This window comes from Amyelois transitella, chromosome 31 (genome assembly GCF_032362555.1).
Source record: "Amyelois transitella isolate CPQ chromosome 31, ilAmyTran1.1, whole genome shotgun sequence".
Taxonomy (NCBI): domain Eukaryota; kingdom Metazoa; phylum Arthropoda; class Insecta; order Lepidoptera; family Pyralidae; genus Amyelois; species Amyelois transitella.
In genome coordinates this window covers 1,236,919-1,250,196 of record NC_083534.1, presented here as the reverse complement: position 1 = coordinate 1,250,196, position 13,278 = coordinate 1,236,919, and the positions used below count along the sequence as shown (strand labels likewise).

Here is a 13,278-nt window from a genome sequence, read left to right as displayed (position 1 = left end):
CTGTTGAAGAAAATAAGAAAAAAGTTGAATTTGAATTCTCTGTCTCAACTCTCACCCAATGGCTGACTTGTAGATAATGCATCTAGCATTAAGTCCGCCAATTGTGCTATAGGTACATTTGCTATTTGTGCAATAAAGTTTAAATTAAAAATGATTTAAATACTTTAGATCTAGATGGAATTAATTACTTAATGATTTATAAATAAAATATACCTACAGAACAAAATAACTCGGATTGAGTTAGCGTTTAAAGTCAGTCTTTCGAAGTAATTTCGAAACTTAAGTTACAAATAAAAAATGAAATTGAGAAAACTTACACACTCAGGTAACCAAATAAAGTTACCTGAATCGATCATGGTTACTGTAGAAATAACTAACTTTGTAGGAATAAATAACTAACTATCGGATTCTGAGCTGTCCGAATATTTGTCTCCTCTTTTCTCCTTCTATCTTCTGTAGGAATAACTATACATACATATAGTCACGTCTATATCCCTTACGGGGTAGACAGAGCCAATAATCCCGAAAAGACTTAATGACCACGTTCAGCTGCTCGGCTTAATGATGGAATTAAGATCCAAATAGTGACAGGTTGGTAGCCTAAAAAAAGGATCGCAATTTTATAAGCCTATCCCTTAGTCGCCTTTTACGACATCCATGGGAAAGAGATGGAGTGGACCTATTCTTTTTTGTTTTGGTGCCGGGAACCACACGGAATAACCTATCTTTGCAACTATACTTCCTACAGTTATACATCCATTTGACGGCCTCTGTGGCGCAGCGGTAGTGCGCTTGTTTGTGACACCGGAGGTCCCGGGTTCGAATCCCGGCCAGGGCATGATGAGAAAAGAACTTTTTCTGATTGGCCTGGGTCCTAAATATTTTAGATAAACATATAAGTATTTATTGTAAAATATAGTATCGTTGTGTTAGTATCTCGTAACACAAGTCTCGAACTTACTTCGAGGCTAACTCAATCTGTATGATTTGTCCTGTATATATTTATTTATTTATTTATCCAGATGTGTAATCATGATCGATCCAATGCGGGTCAGGTTCCCCTGCAAAGGTTGCGGAGGTCAGACGGGAGTCGCTTCGTTTAAAAAACCTGACTCACCCAATCCATGGTCAAAGGAGCACCCCGGGCTCCTCTCCAGAGTAATGATGCGACCGGCACTAAATCCAGGAGGTAGAAGCTTCAAACCCAATACCTGAACACATCGAAGTCTGTTATAGCTGACGATCAAAGTGGACAACTTGCTGAGAGCTTCGAAGGTGTTGTTTGGGAGCACGCTGATTTTATTGTTGGACAAGTCCAGGCGTGTCAGCTGGGTCAAGTGGCGGATCTGGTCTGCCGTGATGCTGGCGATCTCATTGGATTCTAAGTAGCTGGTGGAGAATATAGGATCGTTTTATAGTGTGAAATTGATAATAAGTACATAGGTATATACGTATCTCTGAAGGTCCCGGGTTCGAATCCCGGCCAGGGCATGATGGGATATGAACTTTCTCTGATTGGTTTGGGTCTTGGATGTTTATCTATATAAGTATTTATTATAAAATGTAGTATCGGTGAGTTAGTATCTCGTAACACAAGTCTCAAACTTACTTCGAAGCTAACTCAATCTGTGTAATCTGTCCCGTATATATTTATTTATTTTATTTAATGCGTCACGTTTATATCCCTTGCGGGGAAGACAGAGGCAACCGTCTTGTCAAGACTAAAAGGCCATGTTCATAAATAAAATTAATAACAATGTATTCTCTCGTCCACATTTGTATACTAAGTTTGGATAATTGTGAAGTTGACGTTATTAAAGAAAATACTGCAGTGCAGTTTGTTACCGCTTCTTCAGTTATTACTTAAGTTATTTGACGTCAACCAATGAATGTTGTGCAACCAAAAGATATGACAAAAATTAAGTCTTGATGATGTTTGAAATGTCAAATAATCTATACTAATATTATAAAGCTGAAGGGTTTGTTTGTTTGAATGCGCTAATCTCAGAAAAAATCTTTTTGTGTTGAATAGACCATTTAACGAGGAAGGCTTTAGGCTATATAACATCACGCTGCAACTATAAGGCACAAAGAAATAATGGAAATGTGAAAAAAAACGGGGAAAATTATTCATCCTTGAGGGGCTTCAATGACGCCCAAAATAACTTTTCCACGCGGACGAAGTCGCGGGCACATCTAGTAAATTATAAAAAAAAATTTTGAATTTGATTTTAAATACCCGATCCAATCAGAAATAAATCTTTTTTGCCATCATAACCATACGAGGTTCGAACCCGGGACTTGTCGATGTAATTTTAAAGTTTTGACCATAGATCGGAATAGGTAGATTGAATTGGGGTCAATGAACTGAAACGTATATATTAATATGGACATGCCTCCGGGATTGCGGGATTTGTTAATTGTTAAGGTTTTTTTTTCCGGAATTTTTACAAGTGGGATGAAGAATATATTAGTGGTAGCTGTTTTCCACCGACTTCGTTCACGCAAATTGTAGTCCTATGTTACCCGCGGACAATGTGGTTTACTGTAAGTGTAAGTACTGAAATGAAATCCCGGACAAGAGGCTTTTCCATGTTACGCTTTCTATGGTAATTCATGATGCAAGTACATAAAATCAATCTACCTATTCCGATCTCTGGTTTAGCGTTGAAAATTCCGAAAGAAACAAATTGTTTTTTTCGGTGAAAGAAATGTTTTTTTTTTTACCGTTTTATTGGTTTGTTACATTGAATTATATCAGAATAAAACCTTGGGTAAAAAACGGTTTTATTGAGATTTTCGTCGTTTGTTTCGAAAAAAAAAATAAAAAACGATTGGAAAACTATATATATATATTCTATGTATAATTACCAATTTTTAAAACAATGATGCATATTGTAAGGTAATCAATACTTTTCCTATCGTATTTTTCCGTTTTATTAATAAAAAACATGAAATATTTCATTCTTATCTTTCTTGAAACTTTCGTAAAAAAACTTGTATAAATACGAGGGAATTTGAAAAAAAACGGGAAAATTTCCCGCTTTTTTCAACCCTAACTCTGGTTACGACTTACAGTTCAGTGGTGTGCCTGGGTATATTGGCCGGGGGCTCCGTCAGCTGAGCCCTGGAGCACCTCACCACGGTACCGGTACAAGTGCAAGGCGCTGGGCAGTAGTCAGGAGCCAGGCAGCCCTTGTCTTCCGCTGTAACAAGGTGATCTTTATTAATCAACTGCCGTGTGGTTTCCCGGCACCATTACAAAAAAGAATAGGACCACTCCGTCTCTTTCCCACGGATGTCGTAAAAGGCGACTAAGGGATAGGCTTATAAACTTGGGATTCCTCTTTTAGGCGATGGGCTAGCAACCTGTCACTATTTGAATCTCAATTCTATCAGTTTGGCGTAATGATAGAATTGAGATTCAAATAGTGACAAGAGTAAGTTTATAAGCCTATCCCCTAGTCGTTTTTTACAACATCCATGGAACAGAGATGTAGAGATGGAATGGTTCTATTTTTAAGTACCAAAAACCACACTTGATTTTTAATGTTGAATCAATTCGATATTGAAATTTTTATTAACCATTTATCCTTGATACGGGGTAAGCAGAGCCAACACTCTAGAAAAGTCCACTTTCAGTTTTTACAATCTCCACGAGCAGTTGGCGGACACAATGTTATTTCCCTATAAGAATAGTAGGTACAAATACAATTAAAAAAAAAAAGGTTTTTATATTAACTAAAAAATAGTCCACTAGTAGTGGGTTATAAAAAATTTTTTTTTTTTTTTAAATCTTTATTATGTTAAACATAATAAATTGTTAAAAATATCATGGTCTTCCAGTCTTGTCTTTTTACTCTGTCTTCCCCGTAAGACGTGACACAGGTACAAAATGTTTTATTTCATTTAAAATCTACAGCTTACAAAGAGCAGAATATTCCTTTCTTCGTCAGTACCAAGCGCGGTACGTTTACCAAATTCGCCGATAGATGGCGGTGTTTCATATTAAAACGCGCTATGGTTTGTCCCCGCAAAAACGATATAAAGTAAACGCTATTTTGTGACGTTGCATACATACATAATCACGTCGCTACGTTCAGTAGCTGTTTTTTGGGAACCTCTTACCTCTTGTAAAAGAGCCGAGAGGTATAATTTTAAGAATACAAGATAAATAAATATTTAAGTATATAAATCTCAAAGTCGTCACAACAAATAAAACCACGGCAAATATAAAAATATTTTTTTTAATAATTTTTTTTAACACATACGAATATTAACGAAATAATTGATAGTCTGGAAAAAAACATAGGGAATGTGCGTGTCGTGCCAAGCGCATTTTGAGATAAGTTGATTTTTCGTATCTTTTTTTTTTCCTTAATATTAATAACGGTAGTAACAGTAAAAAATTTATCTATCTATAAAAATAAAGAAATTTTTAGAGGGGGCTCAGATAAAACAAATGAAAAATCATTTGTTACTTAAATATTTATTTTTATATTCAAGTTTCTACTTTTTATTATTATAATCGACCAAATTACGGTTGTTTTATCTGAGCCGATGATCAGTATGTAGCCTGCCTTAAACTTATTAGTTTTAATTTAACTTACTACTCAGCTCTTATAGCTTTCCTTTCAACATCGTAATTGAAATATTGCTCTATTTTTTAGTACAAAATTACAAAAGTAAACAAATATTGAGATGACTGGAATGAGAATCAAGACTCTGATTTTGAAAACACAACTTTTATAAATTAAAAGAAAATATAATATTTTTTAATTTATTAAATAAAGCTAGATTAAAAAACAAGTCTTACTTTAACTTCACTGCTTTTTTAAAAACTATTTAAACATTTATTGAGTTAATTTTTCTATGTCCTCTTTTTTCCTCTACGAAAGAGGCAAGAGGTAACAAAAATATCTGCTACTTATAGTAGCTACGCAAAGATGAGAGAGAGAGATAGATTAAATTCTCTCAATAGTATATGACGAATACGCCGGGACGAACCATAGCGCGTTTTAATACGGCACAGCGCCATCTATTGGCGCTCGGCCGAAACTGTGGATCTGACTGTGTTGAAAATATTAGAGTTGGGGGGTTTGAATTTGTATAACAAAAAAGAATAATAATTTGTAGATTTTTTCATAATATGATTTCTTTGCTTTGAAAACTAGAATTAAATAATTTTACTAGTAAAAGAAACCAAATATATTTTAAACCCTTTTTTTTTAATTTATTTTTATTTGACTCAAAATGTTGACACAGTTACTGCCGTGTCTGACACTGTTATATTGTCACATCTTCATCCTATACGGGGTAGACAGAGTCACAAGATTCTGAGGACACGTTCAGCACTCACCTTTATCTTTGAGATCGGATGTAGCGGAAACGTATGTAGTAAGTAGTACCTACTTCAATGATGCTCAAAATAACTATTCCACGCGGACGAAGTCGCGGGCACAGCTAGTTTCACACATAACACAACACAACATAAAAAATCGCCTAACAGAATTAACGGACTTATAATGCAGTTATATATATAAGAAAAAAAAAAAATAACTCACCTGAACATTTGAAGTCAGTAATATCCAATCTACTCAGGCTGGCACCGCTGAGGGCTGGTGGTGAAGAACAGGTGGCTGCCGGCGAGAGGCGACGGGTTCGAAGCCAGGTGGACAGCCAGGCGGTGTGGCAGGTACACTCTAGCGGATTCGATTCCAGATTCCTGTTATATAAAAAAAAAACGGATAAAAAAAAGACGGCCTCTGTGTCTCAGCGGTAGTACGCTTGTCTGTGACAACAGAGGTCCCGGGTTCGAATCCCGGCCAGGGCATGATGAGAAAAGAACTTTTTCTGATTGGCCTGAGTCTTGGATGTTTATCTATATAAGTATTTATTATAAAATATAGTATCGTTGAGATAGTATCTCGTAACACAAGTTTCGAACTTACTTCGAGGCTAACTCAATAAGTGTAATTTGTCCCGTATATATTTATTTTATTTTATTTATATAAAAAAAATAAGTTAAATACCTCAACGTTTTAACTAACTAACGTTTTAACATTCGGTTTAACTGTACGTCTAAATAATTAAGACCTACATTGTAACTGTGCCGTGTGGTTCCCGGCACCGATACAAAAAAAGAATAGGACCACTCCATCTCTTTCCCATGGATGTCGTAAAAGGCGACTAAGGGATAGGCTTATAAACTTGGGATTATTTTTTAGGCGATGGGTTAGCAACCTGTCACTATTTGAATCTCAATTCTATCTTAAAGCCAAATAGCTGAACGTGGCCTATCAGTCTTTACAAGACTGTTGGCTCTGTCTAACCCGCAAGGGATATAGACGTGTTATATGTATGTATTTATTTATTTATTTATTCTTTATTGTAACAATTACAATTTGTAAAATACAATAGGCGGACTTAATGCTAATAGCATTATCTAACAGTCTACCATTGAATTAAGCGGAGAACCTTTGTGTGGGTGATAATAATAATGTATAATAAACATAATTACTGTACGATATATACTATGTATATGTATGTATGTATGTTTATGATAATTACTTACAGAGTAGAGAGCGTGGTGAGGTGATCAAAAGCGCCAGGTGTAATGCATCGGATCTTATTGTTTGTGAGTGACCTGTGAACGAAATTAATGATAAAAACAAAAAAAAAAAATAACAAAATTAAATACTTATTTAAAAAAAAAATGCCGCGTGGTTCCCGGCACCAATAGAAAAAAGGAATAGGACCACTCCATCTCCTTCCCATGGATGTCGTAAAAGGCGACTAAGGGGTAGGCTTTCAAACTTGGGATTCTTTTTTAGGCGATGGGCTAGCAACCTGTCATCTCAATTCTATCTTAAAGCCAAATAGCTGAACGTGGCCTATCAGTCTTTTCAAGACAGTTGGCTCTGTCTACCCCGCAAGGGATATAGACGTGATTATATGTATGTATGTATGTACAAAAAAATATTTTTCTTCTCACACCTATAAATTAGTTAGAAAATGTAATTTTATTTTAATTTAACTGCTGCATTAACTTTGTAAAATTGATATATCCTATTACCTTTTACATTTTTCATCAAAACAGACACGTGGTAAAGTTATAGCGTTACAAACCAACATACATACATACAAAAAATATATTCTCGCCTCAAATCGATAAGTAACCAGTGGTAATAAGAAGACCTCTCAATCTCTTATCCGTGGATGTCGTAAAAGGCGACTAAGCCTTATCAACTTAGGATTCCTCATGTAGACGATGAGCTAGCAACCTGTCACTATTCGAATCTCAATTCCATTCCATTCAATCCAAGTTTATAATTCTAATGTGGATGAAGCGAAGGAAGTATGCAGAGATCGTGGCAAGTGGAAAGAGGTAGTCTCTGCCTACCCCTCCGGGAAATAGGCGTAATTTTATGTATGTATGTATGTTACAATCTCTAGCCCTTAGTCGTCTTTTACGACATCAACAGGAACGAGAGGTTGCATATTGACGTCCGATGAAAATGCTGCAGTGTAGTTTGTTCCGCCGCTTCTTCTACACACGCGCTTTGGAAGCGGTAGTAGTTATAATTAGATTTAAGTGATGTGACGTCAATAAGTGATACCTTGTATCCAATTTTTAAAATAAATCTATTCTATTCTATTCTACTCTAGGTTTATTTGTTTAAAAAAATATCTTTATAAAATAACATCGGGACTCACAAAACGCTCAAGCTGTGAAGACCGAAAAACATCTTATCCGTAATTGTCTTCAATTGGTTGCCATCCAGGAACAATTCCTGGATGTTGGCGGCGCCGTCGAAAGCGTTATCTTCTATGATGGTGATGCCTGTAACATAATAAAATATATAATCAATCTAATATAATCAAAAAAATAAACTATATAACCTGTAACATATAAAATATGTAATATTATAAAGCTGAAGAGTTTGTTTGTTTGTTTGATCTCAGGAACTACTGGTTCGAATTGAAAAATTATTTTTGCGTTGAATAGACCATTTATCGAGGAAGGCTTTAGGGTATATAACATCACGCTGCAACTTCTAGGAGTGAAGGAGTAATGGAAAATGTGAAAAAACGGGGAAAATTATTCATCCTTGAGGGCTTCAATGATGCCCAAAATAACTATTCCACGCGGACGAAGTCGCGGGCACAGCTAGTATGTAATAAAAAAACTTAACCTTTCATAGTGAATGATGAGTGAGATGAGTGGTGTGCCGTGTAGTTTCCGGCACTAATAAAAAGAAAAATAGGATCACCGCATCTTTTTCCTCTGGATGTCGTAAAAAGCGACTCAGTGATAGGCTTATAAACTTGGGATTTTTCTTTTAAGCGATGGGCTAGCGACCTGTCACTATTTGAATCTCAATTTGATCATTAAGCCTAACAGCTGAACTTGGCCTATCGGTCTTTCAAGACTGTTGGCTCTGTCTACATCGCAAGGAATATAGACGTGATGTTAACAATATGGTATCGTGTTTACGTTCGCGTTTAGTAAACTGTTTCATTAGTAACCAGTACCACCGTCCCATACACATAATTACGTCTATATCCCTTGCGATGTAGACAGAGCCAAAGTAAAGTACTTACCCCTAAATTCTGTTTGCATGTATGTATTGATCTCCGAAAGTTGTAAACCGATTTTGTAACTGTTTGAAATGTTGAAAAGAGGGTTATCAGAGATAGGTTTATATCTTACTAGCGACCCGCCCCGGCTTCGCACGGATGCACAGCCGATACTAAATTAGTGTTGCAACAGAACTCTGCTTCCGCTTCTGCATCTGCAGAAGTTCCGCATGTTTTTTCAGTTCCGTTTCTGTTTCTGGTTCCGCAAACTAATAACAGAACTCGAAACGGATGCGGGGCGAGAGCGACCCAAATACCCCCATATCTTGCCAATAGTTCGCCAATACTTATCAGTACTTATTATTTAGCGGAGCTGGTTTAATATATGAAGAACATAGAAATAGGCTAAAAGGTGAAAAAGCGGCCAAGTTACTCTTTATTAAATATAACTTGCCGCTATTTAATTTTGACTACTAATTTATATTCTTACCCACGACGGAACGCGTTTGGGTGAGAGGTTGTTTGTGTGTTTGTTTGTGCAAACAAATGTTGCCATTTATCTTCAAAACCACTAGTCCGATTTTAATGCGGTTTTCAGTGATAGGTTTGGATTAAATTGCTACATATTCTTAGATAGGTTTTACGTCAATAATTCATCAGGGGGCGCTTTAGTAGACATTTCTTTATGAAACCAATTTCATCGTTTAGAGTAGATAGGTTGGTACATTGAAACCATTTTGTCGTGGGTATTTCAAAATTTTTAATTTTGTTACTTGTACTACTACAAATTTAATAAAAAACATTTAAAAATACAAAATTGTGCTTTTTCTTTATAGTATTAACGCTTCCGTTTCCGCTTCCGTTTCCGCTTCCGCTTCCGTTAAGATTTACTTTTGACATCTGATTCCGTTTCTGCTTCCGTTATGCCAGTTCCGTTGCATCACTATACTAAATATATCTCTACTAGCTGTGCCCGCGACTTCGTCCGCGTGGAATAGTTATTTTGGGCATCATATTTATTTTTGCAAACATCCTCCTCGGCTTTATCAATTATAGCTGGTAATTGTTATGGTCGGTACGGTCACGCGTATTAGAAAGAACGCTGGTTCGCCGAATTAAATGTTTCGCTGCAAATTGCTTATAACGACTATATCTCAAAACCTATTCGTCTGATTTATATACTGTAAATGGCACTTTTAGTCTACATGAAAAGCCGAAAGTAATAAACATATTTATTTGGATAAGGATTAATACTGAATTAATGAAAATTGGTTTCAAAATAACTTATGTTTATAATGAAAAAATAATCTTAAAAAATGAACATAAAAGTGGTTATTGTAAGTAAACCTTAAGAGATAGATATATGCTCTCGCGGACTTTTTTGTGGCAAAAAATTAGTACTTCACATCTTTAGTACATTGTTTTACTATATCTTTGTTGGTTTGCGCAGCGTTCGCGTGGAAAGCTCGCAGATGGCCGACTCATTCAACTTTCACCTGCATTGTTGACGTTTCCCGTAGGAAATCCGGGATAAAATGTAGCCTATAGCCTTCTTCGATAAATAGAATATCTAACAGTGAAAGAATTATTCAAATCGGTTCAGTAGTTTCTGAGATTAGCGCGTTTAAACAAACAAACAAACAAACAAACAAAACAAACTCTTCAGCTTTATAATATTAGTATAGATTAGAACTAACTAAAGGACCGCCCGCAAAGCGGCTAACTAAGTCTTGCTCACTTCGCAACGGGCCGTGCAGCAGAAATCGTAATATTTTAATTTCACCACAACTTCAAAACCAAACGTTCAATTTTAATCATTCAAAGACCAAATATTATCTACATAAACTGTACTTATTGATGAAATTATTTATTTTGATAAGGATTACTAGCATGAGTAAAAAAAACGCGTTTAAATGTAGACCAAAAAAATTCAAGATTTTTAAATAAAAATGTGGTTGTTGTGCCTCACTCGACATAGATAGGTATAGTGTGTCGCGGACTTTTTTGTAGATATTTATAAGATCTACAATTAATTAAAACATTTTATGGTTCTATCTTTTGTAATTTAGGCAGCGTACGCAAAATAGTTAAGTAACTTTTTGGTTGATTTTTTTCAGTTTGTGTCCGAAAAATCCAAATATATTACGGAACCCTATTTTTTTCCAAAATAAAATATAGTCTATGTTACTCGTGGATAATGTGGCTTTCGAATGGTGAAAGAATTTTTAAAATCGGTCCAGTAGTTTTTGAGCTTATTCATTACAACCAAACAAACAAACAAACAAAGTTTTCCTCTTTATAATATTAGTGTAGATAAACTTGCTACCCGTGCGAAGCCGGGGCGGGTCGCTAGTTGAACACAAACTCACCATTATTTCTCAGGTCCAGTTTGGTCAGGTCCGGCAGGCGACCAAACAGGCCGTCGGATTTGATCTGCCCCAGATTATTGTCTGACATCAACCTGAAACAAAATCATATACGTATATGTAATAAATTCATTCATACATACATATAATCACGTCTATATCCCTTGCTGGGTAAGCAGACACAACAGTCTTATGAGTAATAAAATAAAATATGTACAATTTTTTTTTCTTTATTGGAGTAACTCTTAGCAAGAAACTTTATCAATTAACAATAAATGCTCCTCGCCACTCTGGAGAGGAGCCCGGGGTACGCCTTCGACCATGGACCCTGGATTGGGTGAGTCAGGTTTTCACACGAAGCGACTCCCGTCTGACCTCCGCGACCTTTGCAGGGGATCCTGACCCGTATTGGATCGATCATGGTCACACATCCAGTTGCCTGCAGGTTTCCTTACGATATTTTCCCTCACCGGTAAGTATTCAAAGTAATGTTTATAGTAAAATAGTTATTACTACATGATATATATGTATATTGTTCATATATATAACGTGTGTCATAACTGCTCCTTCAGTCAATTGTTTTAAGAATCGGCTAGACAAACTTTAAAAATCTCTAAGCATCAAAATTCACACGCATCAGCTTAATGAGCTGCTAGTGTGTTTAAAGTATATAATATATAATATAGTATATATATATTGTGAATATTAGTACACGACCAACGAACTTATATTTTTCTGTTATTAATATGTCTGTGTTTTGTAGGTACAAACAAAAAACAAAAACTCCATCTACATCTGTTCAGCGACATGCGATTATAATACACAGACAAACATACATATACTTACAAAATTACTATAAACTTACATATAATAAAAAACTTACAAAGCATCAGTATTGAGCGGCAGATCCCTCGGCACCTCCGCCAGCGCTGCGCGCGCGCACGCCACGCGCACGGCGCGCGCCGCGTACTCGCACGCGCACGCGGCCGGGCACGCGCCCGCCGACCCGCACGCGTTAGAGGCTTCTTCACCAGCTGCGGGTGGAATAATATATATAAGTTATTCTCTACATACATACTTATAATCCACGCGTTAGAGGTATCTTCACCAGCTGCGGGTGGAATCATAAGTTATTGTCTACATACATACTTATAACCACGTCTATGTCCCTTGCGGGGTAGACAGAGACAAAAGTCTCGAAAAAACTGAAAGGCCACGTTCAGTTGTATGGCTTCATGATGGAATTGAGATTCAAATAGGGACAGGTTGGTAGCCAATCGCCTAAAAAAGAATCCCAAGTTTGTAAGCCTATCCCTTAGTCGCCTTTTACGACATCCATGGGAACGAGATGGAGTGGTCCTATTCTTTTTTTGTATTGGTGCCGGGAACCACTAGGGCATATTTTGCAACAACTTTTCAAACACAAAATCACTTATAAATAAATATAAATAAATATATACGGGACAAATTACACAGATTGAGTTAGCCTCGAAGTTCGAGACTTGTGTTACGAGATACTAACTCAACGATACTATATTTTATAATATTAAAAAATACTTATATAGATAAACATCCAAGACCCAGGACAATCAGAAAAAGTTCTTCTCTCATCATGCCCTGGCCGGGATTCGAACCCGGGACCGCCGGTGTCACAGACAAGCGCACTACCGCTGCGCCACAGAGGCCGTCAACATCACTTACGTTTGCATTTAAAATTCTCCTCCCTCAGTGCGTCTATTCTCTTGCGACTGCTGCGTTTCGGCGAGTCGCACTTGGCGCCCGACGTTTCGATCGGATTGCGTCGCAAGTACGCGGCCAGCCAGCGCAGCGAACAATCGCATGCGAACGGGTTGCGACCTAGGTGTCTGTAGAATAGAAAAGAATAGAATAGATTTATTTTCAAAATTGGATACAAGGTATCACTTATTGACGTCACATCACTTAAATCTAATTATAACTACTACCGCTTCCGAAGCGCATGTGTAGAAGAAGCGGCGGAACAAACTACACTGTAAAAACATACATACATACATATGGTCACGTCTATATCCCTAACGGGGTAGACAGAGCCAACAGTCTTGAAAAGACTGATAGGCCACGCTCAGCTGTTTGGCTTAGTGATAGAATTGAGATTCAAATATATGTTTCATTACAGAGACACAAATATATAATAGCACAGCTTGAGATAACTCTAAGAAACATACATACATATGGTCACGTCTATATCCCTTGTGGGGTAGATAGAGACAACAGTCTTGAAAAGACTGATAGGCCACGCTCAGCTGTTTGGCTTAGTGATAGAATTGAGATTCAAATAGTGACAGGTTGCTAG

General features: G+C 36.7%; 1 protein-coding gene across 2 annotated transcripts in view; it reads right to left on the bottom strand.

Moving 5' to 3' along the window:
* Positions 1 to 13,278, bottom strand: part of LOC106142957 (protein slit) — a 136,460-nt gene that overhangs the window by 17,454 nt on the left and 105,728 nt on the right. For both annotated transcript variants that reach the window (XM_060953386.1, XM_060953387.1), the window contains 8 exons: positions 12,648 to 12,811; positions 11,830 to 11,980; positions 10,950 to 11,041; positions 7,717 to 7,843; positions 6,575 to 6,646; positions 5,565 to 5,725; positions 3,077 to 3,206; positions 1,212 to 1,389 (listed from right to left, as the gene is read on the bottom strand). In XM_060953386.1, the coding sequence (XP_060809369.1) occupies positions 1,212 to 1,389; positions 3,077 to 3,206; positions 5,565 to 5,725; positions 6,575 to 6,646; positions 7,717 to 7,843; positions 10,950 to 11,041; positions 11,830 to 11,980; positions 12,648 to 12,811 (1,075 nt within the window). The remainder of the gene's footprint in view (positions 1 to 1,211; positions 1,390 to 3,076; positions 3,207 to 5,564; positions 5,726 to 6,574; positions 6,647 to 7,716; positions 7,844 to 10,949; positions 11,042 to 11,829; positions 11,981 to 12,647; positions 12,812 to 13,278) is intronic.